This window comes from Rousettus aegyptiacus, unplaced genomic scaffold (genome assembly GCF_014176215.1).
Source record: "Rousettus aegyptiacus isolate mRouAeg1 unplaced genomic scaffold, mRouAeg1.p scaffold_m13_p_15, whole genome shotgun sequence".
NCBI classification, from domain to species: Eukaryota; Metazoa; Chordata; class Mammalia; order Chiroptera; family Pteropodidae; genus Rousettus; species Rousettus aegyptiacus.
Genome location: NW_023416290.1, coordinates 46,067,128 through 46,091,261, shown reverse-complemented (window position 1 = coordinate 46,091,261; position 24,134 = coordinate 46,067,128). Strand labels below are relative to the sequence as shown.

The window sequence follows — 24,134 nt, the reverse complement described above, 5'->3', positions numbered from 1 at the left end:
AGTCTATCTCCCCACCCCTAAAAATATAAGCTCCCCGAGAGAGCCGGGTCTCTACTTGACTTAGTTTCCCCTATAGCATGAGGGCACGTCATCAACACTTATTGAGCTAATGATAGAACGAAAATCATACTGAAATGTGTGAACTTTTTTCTGTTTTTTAATTTTAAGAAATATTTCATTTTGGCTACCTATTTGTAGTCCTTATACTTCTTCTCTTACTTTCTAATATTTTTTTATTCTTTTATGTGATTTAGTTACCTATGCAATGTGATGCAAAGTCTAATGTTGCCTGTAATTACAAGCTTTAGAAGAGTCAGCTGTGACCTTCTTTGGTGAATTAAGATCAGCTGTGTTCTGGTGCCGGTTTTTAAAGATCTGATCTTCTTTCCTCTAGACAGCTGGCTGACTGTGCCATCATCTGATTTTGCTAGTTTAAAACCACAGGCAGAGTTGTCAGACCATTTAAAAGCAATCAACTTTCGCTTAATTTTTAAAAATTCATAATAATGCAGCCAACTCCTTATTTTGAGAGTTAAAACGTCAGCATGTATACAGTTTGCTCTCTGTTTTGCCAGCCTGGAGGGACCCATCGTTCGCCCTCCTGACGTGATTGCTCTTAAGGAGAAACACACGGCGGTTTCTGTTTGGGGGACGCTCCCAGCACTGAGGCTACTGGTCGAGGGCCGGTGGACTACGTTGGCCTGCATCTTGAAGATGTGCGCGTTACGATACTTTGGAGGCGAAGATACACGGGCCCTAAGAATCAAGCCATTAAGGATAAAGGTACTGGCTACTGGATTTGATAACTCACGTTTATCAGATTGAGTCCCAAACTGGGACGGGACGGGGACGGGGACGGGACGAGGAGATCCTGACTGTGTTTGTGGCTCGCGCTTGTGGTGCCCGCGGGCTTCACCGTGTTTCAGCTGCGTGATGATTTACTCTGATGAACTAAGGCCGTTTCTGCGCATTCTGTTGTTTTCTCACTTGAGTTTCCTTCTCAATACACACTGGTCTGAGATACAGAATTCTCTCCCGCAGGGAAGAATCTGAGTGATGCTGCTCGTTTGTGCTGCAGCAAACAGGCAGCGCCAATGCGTGTGCTTTCCGTTTTGAGTTGTTCGAGTTGTGTCGAGTTGTCTGAGTTGTGTGTGTGTGTTTTGAGTTGCGCTCACAATTTCAAAAGTAGCGGGTTGTCATGGGATAGACCAGTTTCCCTGATCTGGGACTTAGATACATCTTCAGCGAGCATAAAGGCCGGAAGAAAAAAAGATTTTGCTAACTCTGGCGCACGACAAGGCATTGTATTTTTCAACTTAAAAATTGTGTAGTGAATTCTGAGACATTCGAGAATCCACGCGACCTGGTGGAAATGGCTGAACCACGGAGAGGGCTGTCGGTCTGAATAGTTCTCTGCTAACTTCGTGAGACCTTGGGCAAAGCATTTAACTTTTCAGTTTCCTTATCAGTGAAACACAAAAATATGCCTCGCTCGTAAGATAGTAGTAAGGTTTTAAAAATGTCTGTCCACGCGACAATATGGATGAACCTTGAAAGCACCGTGTTAAGTTAAGTCAGTCAACAAAAGGTCACATTTCATGTGATTTTTTAAATATGGTGCATCCAGAATAGGTAAATCATGGAGACAAGGTCAATCAGTGGCCTCCAGGGGCTGCAGGTGGGGGAGGTGACGATGACTGCTGATACAGGTGGTTTCTTTTTGAGGTAATGAACATGTCTAACAGTAGATAGTGATGAAAGTTGCACAGCTATGTGAATACACTAAAAACCACTAAACTGGACACTTTTAAAAAGTGAACACTATGGTATGTGAATTACCTCAATGAAACTGTTATTTAACAACATGAGGGGGAAAATGTGTGTCAAGTATCTGTATGTAGCACATAATGGGTGCTCATAAACGTCCTTAATTCCTCCTCTCCGATTGTTTTTATTTTTTAAATTTATTTTGTATTGCGTATAATCAACATATTTGTTTGAGGTGTACAACATAAAAATTTGATATTTCTATGCATTGCAAAAACGGTCACCACAATCAATCTCGTTACCACCCATCACCACAGTTACGATGTTTTTTCTAGTGATGAGAACTTTTGAAGATCTCTCTAGGCAGCCTTCAGATATGCAATGCCAGGTTATTAGCAATAGTCGCTGTGGCTGTGCATGACACTCCCAGGACTCATTTATTTTATAACAGGAAGTTTGAACCTTTCGTCTCCCTCACTCATTTTACCCCACTCCACCCCTACCTCTGGCACCCACCGATCTGGTTTTTGTTCCTATGAGTTTGAGCTCGTTTTCATTTTGTTTGGGCAGGGGCGGTTTAGAGTCCATATGGAAATGAGACCACACTGTGTTTGTCGTCCTCTGTGTGATTTACTTCCCTTAGCATAATGCCCCCTTCAGTCCATCCACATTGTTGCAAAGGGCAAGATTTGATTCTTTTTATGGCTGAATAATCCATTGTGTGTATATATATATAGATGCTACATCTTTATTCATTGACCCATTTCTGCAAGATATGGTCGTTTCCATATCTTGCCTATTGTAAATAATGCTGCAGTGAACATAGGGTGCACAATATCTTTTCAAATCAGTGTGGTTTTGGATAAATACCCATTTTGATCTTTCGAGGAACCTCTATAGTGTTTTTCCATAGTAGCTGCACCGGTTTACACACCCACAAAAGGCTTCCCTTTTCTTAAAATGATCACCAACGCTTATTATTTCTTATCTTTTTGCTAATAGCCATCCTTGCAGGTATGACATGATACCTCCTTGTAGTTTCGATTTATATTTCCCTGATGATTAGTGGTTTGAGCATCTTTTTATGTATCTGTTGGCCATCTGTATATCTTCTTTGGAAAAAGTCTGTTTAGGTCTTCTTTTTTAACTAAATTAGTTGATTTTTTTTTTTTTTTTTTTTTTTGCTATTTAGTTTTATGAATTTTTAAATGTAGTTTTGGATAGTAACACCTTATCAAGGAGATGGTTTGCAAATATTTTCTCCCATTTGGCAGGTTGCCTTTTCATTTTGTTGATGGTCTTCTTTGCTGTGCAGAAGCTTTTTAGTGTGATTATGTCTCAGTTGTTTATTTTTGCTTTTGTTGCTTTTGCATTTAGTGTCAGATTTTTAAAAAAAAAAAAAATCATCACCAAGACCTATATCAAGGAGCTTACTGCCTATGTTTTCTTCTAGGAATTTTATGTTTTTCAGATCTTACATTCAAGTCTTTAATCCATTTTGAGTTATTTTTGTGTATTGCGTGAGATAGTGGTCTAGGGCTATTCTTTTGCATGTGGTTGTCCAGTTTTCCCGACACCATTTACTGAAGAGACTGTGCTTTTCCTGTTGTATATTCTTGATTCCTTTGTTGTAAATTAATTGACCACACATATGTGGGTCTATTTCTGGGATGCTTTAATTTGTTCTTTTGATTTATGTGTCTGTTTTTATGCCAATACCAAACTGTTTTGATTGCTACAGCTTTTATGTTGAGGGATGTTCTCTCTATACTCACGTTGTTGAAAATTTTTATCATAAATGAGTAATGAACTTTCTTTTTCATGTAACTATGGATCCAATTTATTTTGAAACCTCTCATTCACTTGAATTTCAATATATGATTTTCAACCAGGAGTGGAGGAGAATTATAATTACAGACTATGGAGAATCATTCACATGTCTGAGTAACTTATAGAAATGTGTCACAATATCGTCTGTATTATGTTTTTCTATAGGGGAAAAAATATCTGAATGACATAGCTTTCAGGATCAAGTTTAAATGCCTTTGCTTGGCAGTAGCGAGAATCTAAAATCTGTCCTTATCTTTACCCACCACCTTTATCATTCAGTTGGTACTTTCCCCCAAACCCATGCAGTAGGCAGCTCACTTTTCCAGATATATGCCAGTTTACTTTTATTTTTGTGACTTATTCTTGGCACCTGATTTAAGATGGCTTCTCTGGCATCTCTCTATTCATGCAATTCTAATTCTGTCTCACAAATTCACACAAGTCCTCTCTCTGCCAAGAGGCTTCTCCCCACCATTGCAGCCCATCCAGATTCCCCATTTGTGAAAGCCTACCCTGAGGGTCTGCATTCAGTGACCATGACTTCTGACATCAAAATCACAACTCGACTAAAATGAATTATGCCAGGATTTATGCTAACTGGAAGTATAAATTATACATTCTGCTTATTTTCCAATTATTTCCTGTTTGTAAGCATATTCCCCCCAATCAAAAAATAAGCTACTCAAAGAAAGCTTGTGTTACATGTCTTTAATATCCTGTAAGGTTCCTGATATAATCCCAGGTATAAAGTAAAATCTCTATAAGTTGATTCATATAGAGTAGGCCACTCTATAAATTGATTAATAATACCCTCCAAAAGCTACTATTGTTTAGCCTACTCCAAGTCTCAGCTGCCTTATCGAAAGAACATAGCGGGGCCTAAGAAGCCAAGAGGTCCCAGGCCTCTGTCTCTTCCTGAAACCAGGAGGACTTTGGGCCAGCACTTTAGCAGGGATTCTGTGTTTCCCAGAAGGCAACACTCAAAGCAGGATTTTAAAAGCAGGTAATGAAACAGCACAGCATTCTGTGGATCCAGACCAAACAGCACCAGAGAGTACATGTCCCCATCACTGGCCCACCTCATACATACAAATGCATGAGAGTCTGCAAAACCCTGTATGATTTCGGCATTGGCCAAATAACTCTGCCTGTTAGTGGGAGAGTCACTTAATTCTACTCCATTTCCCGAGCATTCAACCAAAGGAAGATGTAAAGTGCTGTGACCCTGCTTCTAGATAGCTCACAAATTAAACTTCTTAAGGTTTTCTGCTATTTTCAAAGCAAAACCAGAAAAGCTGAAAGATGACTGATAATGATACATTTCTTGGCATTAGGACATTGTTATTTTATTGCTGGCATCAGAGTGACATCATTTTTCATAAAGACATCATAATTGTCTTCGAATGCCATAAAAGGTGAAATCCATTCTCATGGAAATTGAGGAGAACATTGTAAAGCTTCGGTCAAAAGGGAGCTAAATGATACAGATGATAAAATGCACTGGCTTTAAATTTCTGTCCATAAACCAGGAGTGAAACTCCAGAGAATTAGGCTTGAGATGAAAACTTTAATAACCTGAAATTAGGTTAGCCATCCCTTTACTCACTTTTTCATGATATAGAGCTGTTCATTGGGAAGTCTGCTTTTCCTTCATTAGCCAACACGTCAGCTGTCTACTGCCTGAATGAAAACACTAATGGGGGAGTGAGAGAAGATGCTAACTGAAATATGTCTTATTGGAGATGGCAGAAGCAACTCACTCCTCACTAAAGCACACGAGACCGAAGATATAAAGCAATCAATGTGTACGAGTTCTTTGCTCAAAATATTTAGCCTCTCGTCTGTTAAGCTGTCAGAAGTTCTTAAGGACAGATCCTAGAATCCGTTACATACCAATTACTTTTCCAACCATGAGAACGATGAGGTCTGGACGAGAGTTTAGACATGCCTTGCTGTCATGTTATATGTCACGATTCCCTCCTCCTCCAGCCCCACCTCAACCCTACGAGAAATTCCTTATGCTGCCAAAGGCCTTAGAAAATCTTTACGTGATTAATTTTTCCATGGAGTCACTGTGTTTTGGAAGCCTCACAAGAAGCTTAGTGCAGAGTTTGAGGGCGACAAAACAGTCAGAACAAACGGCAAACCTTTCTGTTAGGCATTGTGGGATGGTGCGTTCCTCTCTGTGCAGCTGGAGATTTCTCAGATCTGGTCCTCCGTTTATGTTACTCGGGAAGATGGTCTTTACTCTGTGGGAGAAAGCCCTAAAGGAGAAAAGCAACATTATGAGCGGGTGGTTCTCAATCTTCGTGTGCATAGATATAACTTGAGAGTCTTGCTAAATGCATATCCTGATGCAGTACAGTAGGTCTGTGTGTAGGGCCTAAGACTCTGCACTTCTAATGAACTCCTGGATGCTGCAGGTGATGCAGGTCCATGGACCACACTGAGTGAAAGGGGTTAGCTCACCTTGTGTATCAAACCAGGCTTCCAGCAATTATATCAATGCTTGCACTTGACTTTATAAAAACAAATTCACCATGTTTGTGAAAATAAAATCCATTTCATATCCATTTGGGGCCAGTATTTATTGGGGAGTAAAGTTAATTAAACCAGAGAATGACATGGGTGGGCAAGGAAGAATTCTTTGATCTTTTAAGTATTTTCCATTCTCACTTTCCAACTGTAAATATTGCTTCCTAGTTAAAAATAGCTAATGCCAATTTTATCTTGCAATTTGATTAAAAAAAAACTCATCTTAGTTAAATAGAAATCAGTCCCAGAAATAGTCCGTGTGCATCGGGCATGAGGATTAGACAGAGCAGAGCTTTGCATGGTCTGTTTTATTTTGCTCACCCAAAAGGAATCTCACGTTCAGTTCCAACGCAGATGTCATTTGGGGTGACATTATATGGAAATTCCAGTAATTAAAGTCACTAAGCTATGACCAGCTGGTGTTAACCCTCTTGTTAGGTCACAAATTGCTTCCTTCTTGGCTGTGAGGTGATATCTAAGAGCTCGTCTGTGTTCTGAATTGGTTACAGGGACCTCAGAAGGCACGAGCTCAGCAAGCAGCGGTGATCAGAAAAGGAGTTGTGTGTGTCTGTCTGTAGACTGGCCCTGGGCATACGCGCATGCACGAGCTGTGTGATACAGAGGGAAAAAAACAGTAAAACTTGAATTTCAGATATTGGTGCAGAAATGTTAGCATCATTACCTAATCTCCCCCAGTGGGGACAAAAAAGTAGTTTACCAAAAGACCTAGAAAGGTCCAGAAAAGGTTAGAGGACATCCAAAATCCATCTTTAAAAAAAAAAAAAAAATGGCACTGGAGAGTCTCCCCTGCATCCCAGACAGCACTTAAAAAGTGTAAGTATTTACTAAGCACCTGCTGTGTACATACGAGTCATACACATGTAGAAGAGCCAAAGGCCTTGTAAAGCCAGTGTCTTCACGCAGCTAATGGTTACTGGTGCCACCACTAGAACACAGCCATTGCCATAAAGCGACCTTTTGGGTAGAGACCTCCAGTGTCTTCTCCTGTCAGGAAGGCGTGAGTTCAAGACAGTTGCATTGTGTGTCTATATAAGGTACAGGGCAGACTTTAACGTGGCTACAAGTGTCAAAGAGATTCTCGAGGGAAGTGGGACTTGAACTCCTTAGAATGTGTGGAAGTAAAGATGTATCAAAGCTGAATAAAAAAAAAGTTTGAGATATTGTTTAATAAAAAAACATAAAAATATATTTTCTCTATATAGTATATATTTACATACATATATGAAGTTGGGAACAACCCCAACTTCACATGTAGACCTTTCTGAATTGTTTTCATTGTTTTACCATGTACCCACATTGGTTTTTAAGATAAATTTTATGATATCACTATTTAAGAAAATAGAACGGTTTGTGGGTATTTGGGCACCAGAGTAGAGGGCGCGTCCAGCTACAGAAACTCTGCAACACTCCGATCACTGAGCCCTAGCTTTCTGCCTCAGGATGGCAGTCTAGTTCTTCCATTTTTTCCATCATGCCAATGAAAATTTAATTTGGATTTCCTCCGAGTGTTCTCTGACTTCATCCGCAATGTCTCAGCCCACAGTGAATTCAATTGTTGAGGAGCTGCTTCCCCAGAAGGAAGACCGTGGTTTTATTACACTCAATTCACCTGATCTTCTTTTCTAACTTTCTCCTTCCTGCCTCCCCAACCACACAATGCACATGCTAAAGGAAAGTTTTCTCCTTATCAGCTTGATAGGTGGTCTGTTTCCAGAATCTTCCTCTGGCTAAGGAATACCATTTAGACACCTACCTTACATGTTATATGCCTTGTTATCTCATTGTTCGAAGTGGCTTTTTAAAATTTTTCGATACTCACTATGGTATTTGTTTCTTGATAGAATATTTAGTTTCAACAAAATTTCGTGAGAACATTCGTAGAGTCGGCACTGCTTTTTCTGAGTTACGGGGTGCGGTGGGGGGAAGCCAACCCACCGGCATGCTGCTTCTGCCCACAGAGCACTTTCCTCTTACGCTCCGCCCACCCACTCCTAGCTCCGGAGCATCACCAAAGGATGCGATAGGTTCCACAGCAGAGTTTGAAAACCTCTGTCTAAAAAAAGGAAAGGGAACTTAAACTCAAGACGATGTTTTCAGAAAGAGGCAAAGTCACTACAGTGAGATAGGAAAAGATGCAGCTTCAGGGCCGAGGTCTTCCAGTTTGAGCTACAGAGAAGACTGAAAACTGCCATGTGCACCAGGCTTCCGGGAAAACCGCAGTACACTAGTTAAAGGGCAGTTAGATTTCTGCCCCAAACCTATTTTTTTGAGTGAGAATAAAAGGGATTTTCATTTATTTAAAACTCCAAGAAAATAGCTTATCAAAAAAATATGTACCTACAAAATTTGTTTACTTGACATTAAAAAAAAAATAGGAAAAAAATGATGTGCTAGAAAGCCACTCCTCTGAACCAGCTCTCCTCTCTCATCCCAGGCAGGGTTAAGGCAGCCATGGGGTTCTATTCCTTTAATGGACAGCCACCTTCCAAGGCAGAAAGCAGCATGGCCTTGGAGCCCAGCTAGACTCAAGTCCCAGGTTGACCTAGAACTTGGGAGTGCTCCTTAGCCACGTGGAACCCCAGTTCCTCCCTTAAAAGATGCTGTCATTTGTAAGCTGTGTAGCGTATTAGTCAGCAGCGCAGAGTCTGAAGCCAGACTGTCCCAAATGCCAGCGCCAGCACTTTCCAGGTGTTTCATGTTGGGCAAGTCTTAACCACTCCATGCCTCAATTTCCTGTTTCACAGTCTTCATAAAGTATTTCTTTATATCAAAACTTTTACTCATTTGGTAACAAAAAATTAACATGTAGAGTAGGGCAAATACTAGTACCTGATCATAAGGTAGTTGTGAAGAGTCAATGAGTTAATTTTTTGTAAAGCACTTAATATGTACTCTATATTTGTTAAATATCAATACATAATCATATTATATAGTAGTATTTAACTTATACCAGAAACAGAAGAGGTAGGTGCAGCGGATCAGAACTGAGTCTGAGGAGTAATAGAAACAGATGGTTTTCATCATAAGCCCTTCAATCCTCTATGATGTAATTTTTTATTATCGCTCATGTACATGCATTACTTTGATATCTTTTAAATACTTTAAAAAAATAAACCTATGTGAGATATGAGATATCGTCAAGTCATTTCATCCTGCTTAATCTGTTCCTTCTCATAAAATTAGAACAATAACCTCATTCGTTGGTTGTTCTCTTCCCACCTGTTCATTTTCAGAAAGATACACTGTTTCCGAGGTGTAGAAGGCAGCTAACTAGCCATGACCTTGGAAAGCCATGTGATCTCCTCACCCTGTTTTCATCAGGATTGCACTGGAAGATCTCTGAAGTTCTTTGCAGCAGGGAGCCCAGTGCATGATATTTTGTTACCTCTTTTGGCTTAGAAAGATACAAATGTATTATCTTAAAATTTATAGATTAGAAGCGCAACATGAGTATCAAGAGGCTAAAATCAAGGTGATTGCAGAGCTGCGTTCCTTCCTGGCAGCTCGAAGGGAGATTTCACTCTTGCCTTTTCCAGCTTCTAGAAGCTGCGCTCATTTCTTGCTTCTGACCTTCCTACATCTTCAAAACCACTGTGAGCTGGTCAAGCCCTTGTCATATCCTACCAGTCTGACCTCCTTTTCTACTTTCATTTTCTTTCACCCTTCTACCTTACTTATTTTAATTGAGGTGACATTCATATAATACAAAATTAGCCATTTTGAAGTACACAGTTCAGTGGCATTCAGTGCATTTACAATGTTGTACAGTCATCACCAGTCATCACCTCTATCTAGTGCCAAACGTTTCATCACCCCAAAAGGAAACCCCATGCCCTGTAAGCAGCCGCTCCCCGTTTCCCGCTCTCCCTGCCCCTGGCCACACCACCATCAGTCTGGTTCTGTCTCTATGGATTTATCTCTTCCAGATACTTCATAAAAATAGAATCAAATAGTATCGTGACCTTTTGTGTCTGGCTTCTTTCACTTGGTGTTTTGAGGTTCACCCAGATGTTAACATGTACTAGCACTTAATTCCTTTTTATTGTTGAATAATATTCCATTGCATGGATATACCACAACATGTTTACGCATTCATCCAATGATGGACATTTGAGCTGTTTCCATGTTTTAGCTGTTGTGAATAGTGCTGTTATGAACATGCAGTGTGTGCGCATTTGAGTACCCATTTTCAATTCTTTTAGATAGAGACCTAGAAGTAGAATTGCTGGGTCACATGGCAATGCTATGCGTAACTTTTTAAGCAATCACTTGTTTTCCACAGCAGCTGAACCAACTTATCTTTAATTTTAATACATCTCCTGAGAGCTAGTCTCTCTCCTTCATGTGGCCTCTCCTGCCAATACCTCCCAGGGCTGCAGCAATTTCTCTGACATTTATAAGCAGGAAGCCTACCTAAAGAATGTTCTACATTTACAAAACAGCCAGACATCCCAGGAGATGGGTAAGGCTTTCTAAAGAACTTTAGGCCTTTAAAAACTCTGGCAGAGCTACTCTGTGACAGACAGATGCTCAAAATATGTTAGGTGTTTTGTAAATGTGAGAAATTGTGTAAGGTCAAGTGAGCCAGCTGGCTTTTAGAAGTTGAAAAGCAAAACAACTATAATTTCACAGTCTTCATAAAGTATTTCTTTATATCAAACCTTTTACTCACTTGGCAAAAACATATTAACTGCCTGTTTTGTACCCAGCTTTATGCACCGGTTAAAAAACATGATCTGTGTTATCAGAGAACTCGTGATCTAGCTAGGAAAACAGATGGTAAGCAAATAATCATGTTAGAATGTGACAAGTGCTGAGAACAGGGTGTGGACAGAGTGTTATGGGGTGCAGTAGACGGAGGGGTTTTTCATGCCTAAGAAGCTGAGAAAGGCTCGACAGGAAAAGAGATTCTCGTCTCCATCACACAGCATGAGTAGGAGTGTGGTCCTCAGACAGGGGCCGAGGCCTCGGGGGCTATGATCAAAGGCTCAGGGGGTTCAACTGCAGAACATATTTAGGGAATCTTTAAATAGCCAGATATCTTTAGAAATAACAGCGTGTGAGGTGGGTATGGGGGGCGGGGGTGAAACCAGAAGGTAAAAGAAGTGGCCATGCCAGCATGCTTCAGTCCCCTTAGAGAGCAGCCCACTGCTGACAATCGAAGTCCCCCGGGTATCAGGAGCCTACACTACACATGCAGAAACGTGTCACTCACTTCTAGAGGCATCGTTTAGATTTCAAGACAGCAGATTGGCATTTCTCTGAATTTTCTAAATGCATTTGTCAAAAACCCTAGAAAGCTCTACTGTAGAGTATATAAGCATATAGGTTTTAGGAAAAAAACAGCCTTGAGTGACTGGCTGCTTTTTCTCTCTAAGCATCAGTTTTCTTACCTGTAAAATGGGCCTCATGGAAAATATCTGCCTTGTAAAGTGCTGAGAGACTTAAATGCCCAAAATGTGCATGCGTTTCTTAATATAGTACTATGTACATAGTAAGCAATTATTAATGTGGCCTAATGTTATTTTTAATGAGCTTTAGGGAATCAAGTTGATTTGATTCCTGGGAAAGACTACTTAAAATTTCTCCTATGAAACATTTGAATGAAGGAGTCAGCTAAAGCTTGAAATCTTTATCACTAAAACCCTGAGAACTGGACTTTTTGTTAGTAGCCTTAAGAAAAATAAAAGTCTATATTCTCTGGTTCTTTGTTTCTCTTGAGACTTTTCTAGGAAGTGCTCTTCGCAGAGAAAGCACACTGCTCTGATGATATCGCTTATTCCTCTTGGGCATGTCCCTGAAAAAAGGTCAAGAGTGACTCAAGGAAAGAGCTTAAGGCATTAATAGCAGCAGTCTCCTGTTGGTTAACAAAATTCCAAGTATATTGCATGAGTGTTTGCTGTTCAAGTCCTTGCAACTTTTCAAAGTTTTACATTCCAGACTATTTAAATAATCAGCAAAAGCTAAACCTACCTCGACAGAGCACTATCCTCAGATGAATTTAAATTTAGAAAAATGGAGATTATTCTGACACAGCTTAAAGACTTTTCTTCAAATCTGTCACATTTAACAACTGTGTCCAGGCAGAAGTTTACTCCTTCCAGTATGACAAAGAGGAGGAGGGGCCAAAGAGGTCAAGTTCAAACACTGAGTATGCCTTGGCTTTACTCAAAAAAGAATTGGTAAGGACACTGGAAATATTATTAAATTTGCATAAAGAGAAATATGGGAGGTGACATAAATAGATCATGAGAACCATACCAGGACACATGCCTGATAATAATTAACAATAAGTTTAGGAGAGCAGGAAACAAATTATATATATTTACATGCAGAATATCTTTTCCTAATGAAAGTGCTTTCCTTTGCTGTTTGTTTTTTGTTTGAAAGGTATGTTTTCACAAAAGCAAGAAATGTTCATCGTAAAGGCAAATTTATGGCTTATTTGCCAAAAACCTGATAACCTACGTAGCCATTAGCAATTTATCGATGTATATACCTTTCCTCTGAAAAACCAATGAGTCGCTCAGGATCACTCCTTCTTTTGCTCTACTGCTGTTTCGAGGCTATTCTTAGCACTGTAATCTGCAGGGAATTTCCTGTGCTCTGAAAATGTCTCAGATCTACTCTTATTAAATGCAGCATTTTCATCAAACTTAAAAATGAGGCATAAATTTTTCAGTTTAAAAATCATACAAACGTCACAACCTTTGGGACCTTCTATACTTTAAATCTTGCCATTGTATTTGGAAAATCATCCCCTTCTTCTGATTTAATAATTGGTTTCCAAGTGACTGCTCAGTGATTTTTTTTCTTCAATGTCAAATAGTCTGACATTGGACTGGCTCCTTTTGAATCTGTTCACAGTGTTAGATGAGTCCAAACCAACAAAACTTTGTATAGAATAAAAACTGTGTCCTGACATTGGGTTTCCGTTCAATTTCAATAATTTACATGTTTATAATCTTTCCATTGCATCAGCTGTTTGTCTTTATGCGAGAGACACTGAACTTCATTAGTCATCACACTGAGCAAAGGAAATGGAGAACTATTGATCCCCTAGCAAAGCACCTGGGTGATATGGGGGCGTTATGATTATGGATTGATAAATTTAAAGCTTTTGCTTTAGTTTTCAAAGCAAGTCAAAATTATTTAAACAGAAGAGTTTCTGCGGTTGTCTTTTTGGGGGGGGGGGGGCGAGAAGATGTAAAGATTTGCTCTGATGTCCTAACCTTGAAGATTTATCTCGGAAACTAAATTTCTGATTATAGTATAATTCTCTTTTTAAAAAATGAAAAATAGTCTGTGCTCTAAAAGCACTAAAATCTCACAACTGGAAGGTGAATAGATTACCAGAACAGTGTTGAATTTCTTATGACAGTTGCAAGGGCCCAAGTGTCGAGTGTAATATGTCCACCCTTTAACCAATAGAAAGATCCACATCTTATCTTACCTAATAGTTCTTATCTGTCTTATAAAGGTGCACATCTTATCTTACCATTAAGGTAATTAAATCATTGGAACAGTACTATATGTGACTAAAATGGGGAAAACAGTGAGTACTCCTGGCAGAGCCAGTACAGCTTACCTTAGAAAAATGAAGGAGCTCCGCACAACGGGCAAAGGACACCAACCCCATTTAGAAAATGTTGGAAATAGCAGTTTGCCCTTACTTGGCTTTGCTGTGGAGTATCTCTTTAAATAAATTCATTTCTCCCCCATCGACACTGATCTCTTTCCCAGAAGGTTATACGGGATAAAATAAAACTATACTGATATTATTCACTCACCAGGGCAGGTGAAAATTAGTCCTAATTATCTTTCTGATGAGATAAGACTCTCACAATTTATTTTTAACAATATATTTTACTATTACCTTAGACAAAGTTATCAATAATTTGATAAACTTTACTGATTAATTATATTTGTAATTTATTATTTATATAGACATATATACATTTTTATATATGTCTATGACCATAATAGACATATATATTATATGCATATCATATGTAATCCTTTCACCTGCTAATTTAAACAAAAAGAAAAGGATTTAGAGGCTCAGACCTTGTAGGTTTTCATAGGTTCAATTTTGGATAAATTATTTTTTCCACTTCAACAAAAAGAGCATCCCTCCTTATAATAGTCTTCCTAATTTAGTAATGGTCACAAAAATAAGAAACCGAATGTGTGAAGAAGATGCAGAGATCCATACATGTCAGAAAGTCCCAAGAAATCATTAAAACCAGCTCGTTTTTCCTTTTTTTTTTAAGCTTTATTGAAGTATAATTGATATACCAAAAAATGCACATATTTAATGCATACATTTTGATGAGTTTGGACATGTGCATATACCCATGATACCTAATTCCAAGGTATCCAGCACTATCCAGCAGCCCTTTGACCAGAGACTGTCTTCAGAGATGGGGGCAGTAGTGCTGTGTCTGTACCTCTTAGGCTTTTTTGTTTTGGGTTTTTTTATTTTATTATTTTTTTTACTATTTTATGTACCTTTTGTTGTATTTATTTTCAAGGCAGTGGTTTAAGTGATGCCATACATAAAAGATTTGAAAATTCCAGGGGATTTTTTTGTATTACTATTTTTCTCATTTTATTTTTTGTGCCTATTAATAGCCTAGCAAATATCAGTATTTTTGATACTAGATCAGGCAAAAAATCCTTACTCGCCAGGAAATCACAATATCATCTAAAATTATTTTTCTTCCTCTCTTCCGCCTTCAGTTCCTCTAACACAACAAATCAACAGCTAACAGACAGTATCCTTCAAGACCAAAATTTATTTCCAAGAAAGTTAACTACCTTGGGGAAAAAGAAGAAAAAATGATTTGCCAGACGTTGTTATAAATCTTTACAAACATCACGTTTAAGCATGGATAATTCTTCAAAGCAGTTTATACAGAAAGAAATTTGGGCTCAAAGAGCTTGAGTGACATATCCTAGGTCACACTGTAAATGATAGAATTTAACCCCAGTTCTGTGGAACTCCAAAGACCGTACTCTTCCCAGTAACTTACACCTTTTCCAAAGACAATGGCAGGGAGCAGGGTGGCAGGTGAACATTAGTATGAAAAAGAAAACCTATTTAGAAATGAAGACATGAGGATTTTATAATTTCGTCCTTCAGACAGAAATGATTGGTAGGAATTGGATTGAGACTAAAGAGTATAGGTCAGCATCAGACTCAGGACACCACCCAGGTTTCTCTGTTCGCCTCTAAAGCACTGTCATTAATTTCTTCACTCAATACTAATTTATTGGGTGCCTGGTACGAGCTTAGCACTGTGCCAATTTAGCACAGTGAACAAGACTTTATATTCAGCAGAACCAAACAATTCACAAGTAAACAAAAAATGTGTGTGAGCAAAATAATTGGGTGGTCTGGGTGTCTCCAAGAAGTTTGAGACTTGGGGAAGGAAACAGCGTTAGTTATCATTTCCTAGGCAGTGAGAACAGCAAATGTAAAGGCCCTGAGACAGGAAAGAGCTTGGCTTGGAAGAAACTGAAAAGCAGGCACTAGCAAGCCTTGTGAGCAGCAGGGTAGGAGGTAGGATGTAGTGTTGGAGTAGCAGATGGGGCAGACCAAGCAGCGTGTTTAGGCCAAGATCAGGTGTCATTCCTCTCTGTGTATTCTTTCTTCCTTCTGTTAACGGTCAAGTACAAACCTTTTTTATTTTGGACAACGCCCCCATCAGGAAACACACTGTACTGTCCATTCTCAGTAGCTCCTGCGGGAGCAAGCCCTCAGTAACCACAATGAGTGCTACCCAGTGATAACGCCTCACATTTTTATGGGATTTACAAATTACGGCATGCTCTTAGGCATCTTTTCTCTTCCTCACGACAACCAGCAGGTTAGTGTAGTCTAGTAGCTATGTGCCTGGGCTGTGGAGTCAGTCACACCTCGACACAAAGCAAAGATCTGCTACTTTGCTACCCGAGGGACCTCAGACAAGTTACGTATCTTTCTAGATCCCAGGTTCATCATTTCAAAAAGGGAACACCTATAGCTCACTGCATTTACTCTGTAGAGATTAAGCAAGATAGAATAACTATATAGTACAGTATAGGGCCTGGCAGGTAGTGAGTACACCATACACATGCATAGTATTTTAACTGTTTCCGGCTCCCCCAATTCTGCAGATGGGGAACAGAGAAAGGGATAAAGTGACTTGTCTAAGATCGCATATTCAGGAGAGGCTGGAACCAAAACTCTGGATTCTTCATCTACGTGCGTTTTCCCTCCACTGCACAGGGAAAGGAGGGTAATGACCTAGTGGATCACTGCAAAGTGAACGGGGGTTAGTGACCCGTTTCTGCCTTTCGAGAACGTAACGTCTGCAGCGAGAGGAGGTCGGTTTCTGGGAGCACGGGGTTAGTTTGAGCATTGATCTAAAAGCTCCACACAAGAATTTCTTAAGGGCTTTCTTGCTTTCCATTAAGCATTTCCCTTTGCAGTTTCTGCTGAGCAAAAGAGGAGAGGAAATAAAAACACCCTGCCCTATGCGTTCTTAAAAGGAAAAAAATAAATAAATGGAAGAAATGGAAGTTTGATGAAAGGGTGTAGGTAGTTTTAACTTATCTTTATCCGTCACCCTAAAATGTGCCCATAAGGAAGATAAAGAGTATTATTACATCTAATGCTTGGTACTAAGTTCCAAAAACACTGACAAATCACTAATCCCCCCAAAATATATGGAAGTTAATTATAACCAAAGCACACAGAAGTCAGTCAAGAGATGGCAATCAACAAGATTCACCGAGTGAACACTGCTCTCTGTGAAGGAGACATGTCATTCTCTCTCTTCATCCCTTCTGCATCTCCCTTCTGCCTTGCCCACGTAACTGCAAAAGTGCAGCTCCATACTATGAATGAGTGCGCTGCAACCCTGAGAAGGAAAGGAAACGTTGTCCCCGGCTCATGCCTGGGGACATTTTGAAAGCCTGGAGACTACAGACAGCTCGGGTGCTATCCGTAGCCTTAAGCCTGAGGCCATTCACTGCCATTTTCTTCTTCCAAGAGGAGTATCCAGCAGGCACGTATTCAGCAGAGTGAGCAGTTTCCCCTGAAATGCAGTTGACTGCCGAGTACAGAAGGTCAGGCTGTCACCAGTGCCGTTAAGGCTGCTGGGAGCCCGGTCAGACTGGAAGAGCCGTGGTTCTGGTGAAAAGGCCCTAGAGACACGGGATCAGTCAGCCTCGAATCAAAGAAAAGTGTGGGCCAAGGGGATGTGAACGGAACTGGGAGCAGGTATTTGGGCTTCAGGCGCTTGTTGCCATTGGCCGCCTAGAGAGAGAATCCTGGTACCATTGTCCCTAACTCACTATGGAGTCATTCACTCACCTAAAATGTATTTTATTACATACGTGCTTAAGTGTGCGAGGCGTATAATCTTCTGAGCAGGTATCCCAGAGAACATTCGTCTTTTAAGAAATTCATCGAGAAATCTATGTTTGTAACTTTTAAACTAAATCTGGAAAAGCTGACTACTCTGATCTCCTCCAGAAAACTCACAAAGCGTACAAATTCTACATTCTGCATTCAGACAAATACTAACTTTATCTATCCCAGCATTTCTCAAACTCGCTGGCTTACAACTCCTCTCCCTTTCTTTTGATCAAACCTATTAACCATAGTGGCTTCCCAGATTTGGCCCGAGGGTCCCATTTTATCAGCCTGTGGTTGCGGCCTGTGCTGTCCAGTGTGGTGGCCTCTAGCCACCTGCGGCTGCTGAGCACGGCGTAAGTGGTGAATCTTGAGATGTGCTGTGTCGACACACACAGAATTTTAAAGAGTACAAAAATGCAAAATATTTCAATATTTGTATACGATTATGTATTAAAAATGTTTTAGATATATTATTCTAAAATATATTAAAAGTTCACCTATTTTTTTTTTTTTTTGCTTTTTAAAATACAGCTGCAAGAAACCTTAAAATCATATAAGCGACTCACATTTTTTTTTTCTATTGGACAGTGCTGATCTAGATAACTTCTCTGTTGAGCAGAAAGCCATAGTCCAAAATGAACTCATTTAAAAAAAGAAAAAAAAAAACCCTCATCTCGTCTGCATCCGCCCCCCCCCCCCAACCAAGAATCTACTTAGCCAAATCTTCCCTGGCCTTGGAAGCCAATCAGATTTAGAGTTGTCTTTATCACTCAGTTAGTGTCATGTTGCTTCATTTTCTTCAGATCTTTCTGGAATTTTCATATTGTTTCCATATTCGTTCTCTACCTCCCTGAAATAGAATGCCAATTCCACAAAACAAGACTCTGTTTTCAACCTTCACCGCGCTTCCAGGTCAGGTCGGCCACCTGGTATTGCCTTTGGCCTTGCTTCCATCGGCTCTAAAACCATGCCAGGCACAGAATAAGTGGTTAGTAAATATTTTGATTGAATGAAATAACTAGAAACATGGCAAATACAGAAATGAGATGCTGTCTTGTGGAGAATGAAATAAAATCAAGAGGAGGGATGAGGAAACCTTGCATCCTAGTATTTAGCAGCGTCAGAAACTGAAGCAAAGAGCTTGCAAGCAGTTTGATATTAGAATGCAGGCAAATCTAACCCAAGCCACTGGTTCCTCCAGCTGGGTTTTCTGTTTTTTGTTATTGTTATTTTTAATAACAACAACAGTATTAGTACTCTGTTGTATTTACTTTGTGCCAGGCGCAGTTATAAGTGCTTTTCACATATTAACAAATTCAGTCCCTAAAAACAGCCCTAGAAGAGAAACACCGTTATTACCTTTTTACAGATGAAGTAACCGGAGCACAGAAAGTGAAGTGACTTATGCGGCTTGTATGTGTCAGAGCCAGGGTAGAAACCAGGCACTCTGATTCACTTAACTACCTGAATGTACATTAAACCTCACTGGTTTTCCTGAGTTTATCAGCTTTATCCTACCGTGAACGTACGAGAGAAATATTAGTACATAGCATGGATTAGAAACATAGATCTTTTCAAAATCTATTTAAAAAGCAGATGGGAGTATTATTGTAATAACGAACTGTTGAAGTTCAGAATAAATGGAGAAGAGGAATAACTGTAAAATACCATCGTAAGCATCCGGCCTCATGACAGCGAGAAAATGAGGCAAATATTTTCTGTTCAGCCTTAGGTATATTTGTACATTTTAATCTCTTGCCTTGTATCTCATCAGAGCAGTTTTTTCATTGGGTTATAAACTTCCTGTGTAAATGTATGTGAAATTTGTGTTAACTACAGATATTTCCTATTAAAATGATGAGTATATTTGTTTTCGGTGACAAAACAAGCAACCCAAAGTGGAAATTAAACTAGCAGCTGTCGAAGCACATTTCCTCAGGAGAGACGAGAGACTTGAGAGATTTATGTTCGAGAACCTCAGCTTAGATGTTCATTGCGAGCTCCCTTGCTCCCTGCCCCTTTCTCCTCCTGCTCAGTTAAGGTAACCTGATTGTCCTCCTCCTGCACAGCCCCGCCCACCCCACCCACAGTCTGATCATTCAGCTTTGTTGTAAGGGGATTGGCCTTCCGTTTGACGATAATGTGGTCCTGAATCCCTACCCAGTCTACGACTTATAAAGAAAGTCAGTCAGAGGGCGGTTTTAAAGAAGTCTTATGGTTGATAGATCCTTAGTTCTCCTGTTTTTGCTCCTCACAGCTCCCCCCACTAATTTCTGCCTCCTTTAATCTCTAGCTTTATCCCAAATCTGGCTCCACCTAAGTAATTTTATGATTGTAATACTAAGCATTTATTTTGCATTCCATTCACAATTTGACACTTGTTTCGATTAAAGTCAAATAGGAACCTAAAACGCTACTCCGTACCCATATTTTATCGGCTCAGTATGTAGGTGACGATCGTGTTTAAATAGCTAAATCACGGCAGGTGAGGGAGTAGGAGCACGATGTGGGGACTCCCAGCCGTCGAGCTCAGCAGCCATTGTGCTCCCTTTGCCAGCCCAGTGAGGATGTTTGCAAAGGCGATAGGCCAATTCTATTTAAAGACTTTGTCATTGTCATGCCTTCATTACTCTCACCTACACTCTGGGAGCTAAGAAGGACTGGCCAGGAACAAACGAGTAATATGATAGTACACATTCACTTTTAAAAAGCACCCTACTGAGTTATCAGTGTGCATATCGATTTGTTCTAGGGGTCTGACTACCTCTTCAAAATCAGTATTGGCCCTTGCATGCCCAACTCTTACAACCCGTGTACAGTAGCAGTGCCAGAGTTCATCAGGAGCCAAATGAAAACACTGATAGTCATTACCACCCTTTCCCCCCAAATACTCTAAGTTAAAGATTCTGCACCAATTAAGACCCAAGGGTTTCATTAATTTGATTGCTAATAACTTATACTTCAATCTGCTGTCATTGAAAAATGGCCAATAATGATGAGCTAATTCTCACATAACCTCTAGTGAGAATTTATCCCCTTAACATGTCTAGATAAAACTAAAATCTTTCAAGAAAAAAAATGAAAATAGATTAGGAAAGAAAAGTAAAAAAGGATTAATGTCTACTTGAAAGAAAACACTACTCATCTCCTCACCACTGTCCCTCCTAAGACAATTCTTTGCTACCTTTAATCTCTTCCCCTAAGGAGGATTTCCAGCCTTACCCCACAGTCTGGCTCTAGGTATATTTATAGTTGTAATTTTTAAGTTGCAAATTGCTATATAATATGCCCACCACATAGTGGGCAAAAGATATATATTTAGTGGAAAAAAAATAGATAGATATTATTATTTTATTCTTCTTCTTCTTTACTTACATATTTTCTTCTTCTGGCTACCCTAGAGTGAGACTAGGGACTATTCAAAAAGGAATACCTAAATGACATGATAACATTTCCTGCCTAACACCTCTGCTTCTCAGTCTTGTGCTCCGCGTCTTTTGTTGCTAAGTACCATCATCCTCCGATATCTGCAGGAGCCTGATTCCAGAGCCCCTGCAGACCCCGAAATCCATAAATGCTGCAGTCTCTTAGATAAAATGGTGTAGCATTTGCGTATAACCTACACACACCCTCCTGTCTACTTTAAATCATCTCTAGATTACTTATTATACCTAATACAATGAAATGCTAAATAATTGTTTTACTGTATTGTTTAGGGAATAATGACAAGAAAAAAAAGTCCCTAATGTTTGGTACTGATGCAACTGTATAGCACACGTCAGCAACAACGTGGCTTTTTCTGAATATTTTCAATCCATGGTTAGTTGAATCTGCAGATGCAGAACCTGTGGGTATGGGGGGTGAACTGTACGCCACACTTTTCTCAAATGATCTGAAGTGTAGAGGTGAGAAGGAATCACAGGGAAAACAGGGACAGACGTACATGACTCATAGAAAGAAAAAACTTTAACAGAAATAGATACTACAATGGCAAAGAAGCATTCTTCTGTTTTGTTTTGTTTTGTTTTTTCTCAGACCTCATTATGTATTCTTCTGCTCCCTACTTCTATATACCAAGTTTTGGGACATTTCTATTCTTAGACTAAAAGAATACAAATCTGTTTTGCTAATATTCTTTACACAGTTGAATTCTCAAAGGTAATGAAATCTCCAAGAAGTTACAAGAAACATTGATAGTTAAAGAGATAGCCAGAGGAAGTCCCAAGGTCTGCTTCCTCTTTTATCATAAATAGCTCCATAGAATAAGGAGTCAGACAAGTGTCGAATTATTAGATATTTTTCTTAGATCTTCAAAATAATGCATTGTCATTATGACAATTATAATTGAAACACTATTGGTTGAGTTCCTACAAAGTGCAAAGTACTACTTTTGACACTGGAGAATCAAAAGTTATATGAAACACATGATTTCTGCCAAGAAAATCAATGATTTATTTGAGAATTCTGTATGTGTGTTTACATGTACATAAGCTTATATATTGTATATATATATTGTATAAAATTTTACATATATCCATACATATAAGATGATAATGGGAAAAATTAATTTTAGAATTAAAAAATGAAATTGGGAAGATTACTGAAGAATTGCAATTGTTTGTCATTAAAATAAATAATATTAAGAGAAAATATAAAACAAAACAGTCTGTACAAGTTAAAAATACTTATAGGAAAACAACTCTATATTTGTCTATAATTTTATATACATTTTTGTTTTGTATATACACTTCAAATTTTTAAAATAAATGCTAGACAGTAAATGCTGAATATAAAATGAGTGACATGTGTACAGGCAACTAGTACAAAAGTTCAGAAGAGAAAGCATCCTGGGAATTATTCTGGGATTTTTTTTCAAAGTAAGCTGAACAATTTCTGTGTATTTTACAAAAAAACAGAACCCTTTACTCCATACGTAGCCACTATGGAACCAGAGTGTGAAACAAGGAAGCTTTCTGGTTTAATGAAATATACATTATACAGTCTTTTGAAACAATTCAATCTTAACAGTTTCATAAATGTACCTCAACTAGAAGCTTTAAAATAGTTATCAACCAATATCAAATAATCATTAATAGAAAAAATACTATAAATTTTTTTAAAACACCCTCTAGGGTTGAGTATTTTTTACAAAGAAGTCTAACAACAACATCCCTTGCTTCTTTCTTTTTCCCTCCTATAAAATCAGGTACCATTTTTTTGGCAATGCCTAAGAATAGTGCAAATTATGCTCAACCCATTCTGAAACTACACAGATCCACCCCAGACTCTGAATCAGTGAGTATGTAGTCCTGAGGCTGGCCAGGTGTGACTTCCACTGCCAACTCTCCAAGCTTTTCTCTGTCACAGGCTGGAACTATCTCTACTCCTTTGGATATTTACCTCGAGGATCTCACAAACACTGAGCTCCCTGGCTCAAGGAACTTCCCAATTAGAGGACAGACTCCAAAGATTAGTTTCATTCAGTCAAGGAGAATAAAACCTGAAACATTGGTCAAGACTCTTAATCACGAGTGACAGAAACCCAATTAAGACTAGTTTGATCAAAAAGAGAATTGGTTCGCGTTCCTGGGAAGTACAGGGGAGGACTGGCTTCAGGGTCCCCACACCATCAGACATTCTCCCTCTCCCTCATTTTCTTGTTCTCTCTTTCTCTCACTCCTGCTCTCATAGCTCTTTCTCCTTATGCATTAGCCTCATTCTCTCAGACTGAAGCCTGAGGATGGAGTAAAGGAAGAGCTTAGTATTGGAGAATGGAGTCTAAAATACTGTGGCGCACCCAGGTATAAGAAGTCAGCCATTAGAGGTATGAGTATAGAGATCAGGACAAAGGGATCAATGAATAATTGTCTTAAAGGATCATGTTATAATAATAGAACATTTACTGCACATCACCTATATGCCAAACACTTTACTAAGCAGTAAACTTCACTAAACCTTCACAATTCTGTGAGATAGTCTTAGAGACTTAAATGACTTGCCCAGATTCCCATAACTACTGGATCATGGAGCATCCAGGTTCTAACTCATACCAGTACGACTCCTGTACTCGACACTCTGGGCTCATAACTGTTCTCTCCCAGAATTTTCCTTCACAAAGGGAGGTGCCTTGCCCAAGGTTGTGCCCCCTTGATAAAAAGTACCAAGTCCACCCACCTTGCCTCAATTTGGGAGACATCAGAGAACTTCCGAGGAGATCTTCTGAGGCCGCTGTTGCAGCTGTAGCAGAGACGGACTTCGTCCTCTGCCCAGTTTTACTCCCCCACTTCTTACGTGCTCCCCCGCATATCCCTGGTCAAACTCCTATGCACAAAACTGCATCTCAGATTCTGTTTCCAGGGAACCAACACAAAACAAGTTCAAAGCTGGTGCTGTTGACCTTTATTATAAACTACCTTTTTAAATCTAGTCTGTTGACTTTGCCTCCTTAACTCCAAATGAATATTGTGAAATGAATCATGAAGTTTTGAAAATGAACAACTTCCAAACAAAAGGGAAATGAAGTATTCCCACGACGTGCTCAGAAAGGTAGCATAATTTTATGTGACTTGTGGAC

At 39.3% G+C, this 24,134-nt stretch overlaps 1 protein-coding gene across 5 annotated transcripts in view; it reads right to left on the bottom strand.

The window, feature by feature from the left end:
- SLC30A8 (solute carrier family 30 member 8) overlaps positions 1-23,879 on the bottom strand; it is a 121,316-nt gene extending 97,437 nt beyond the window's left edge. For 4 of the 5 annotated variants that reach the window (XR_001596102.2, XM_016138176.2, XM_016138177.2 and 1 more), the window contains exon 1: positions 5,745-5,920. Coding sequence is in view for 4 of the 5 variants with exons in the window: in XM_016138176.2 (XP_015993662.2) it covers positions 5,745-5,914 (170 nt within the window). In the remaining variant the exon portion in view is untranslated. Of the gene's footprint in view, positions 1-5,744; positions 5,921-23,734 lie in introns of those variants that run through there. The other variant, XM_016138179.2, reaches the window with a different exon arrangement.
- Positions 23,880-24,134: the final 255 nt, after the last annotated feature.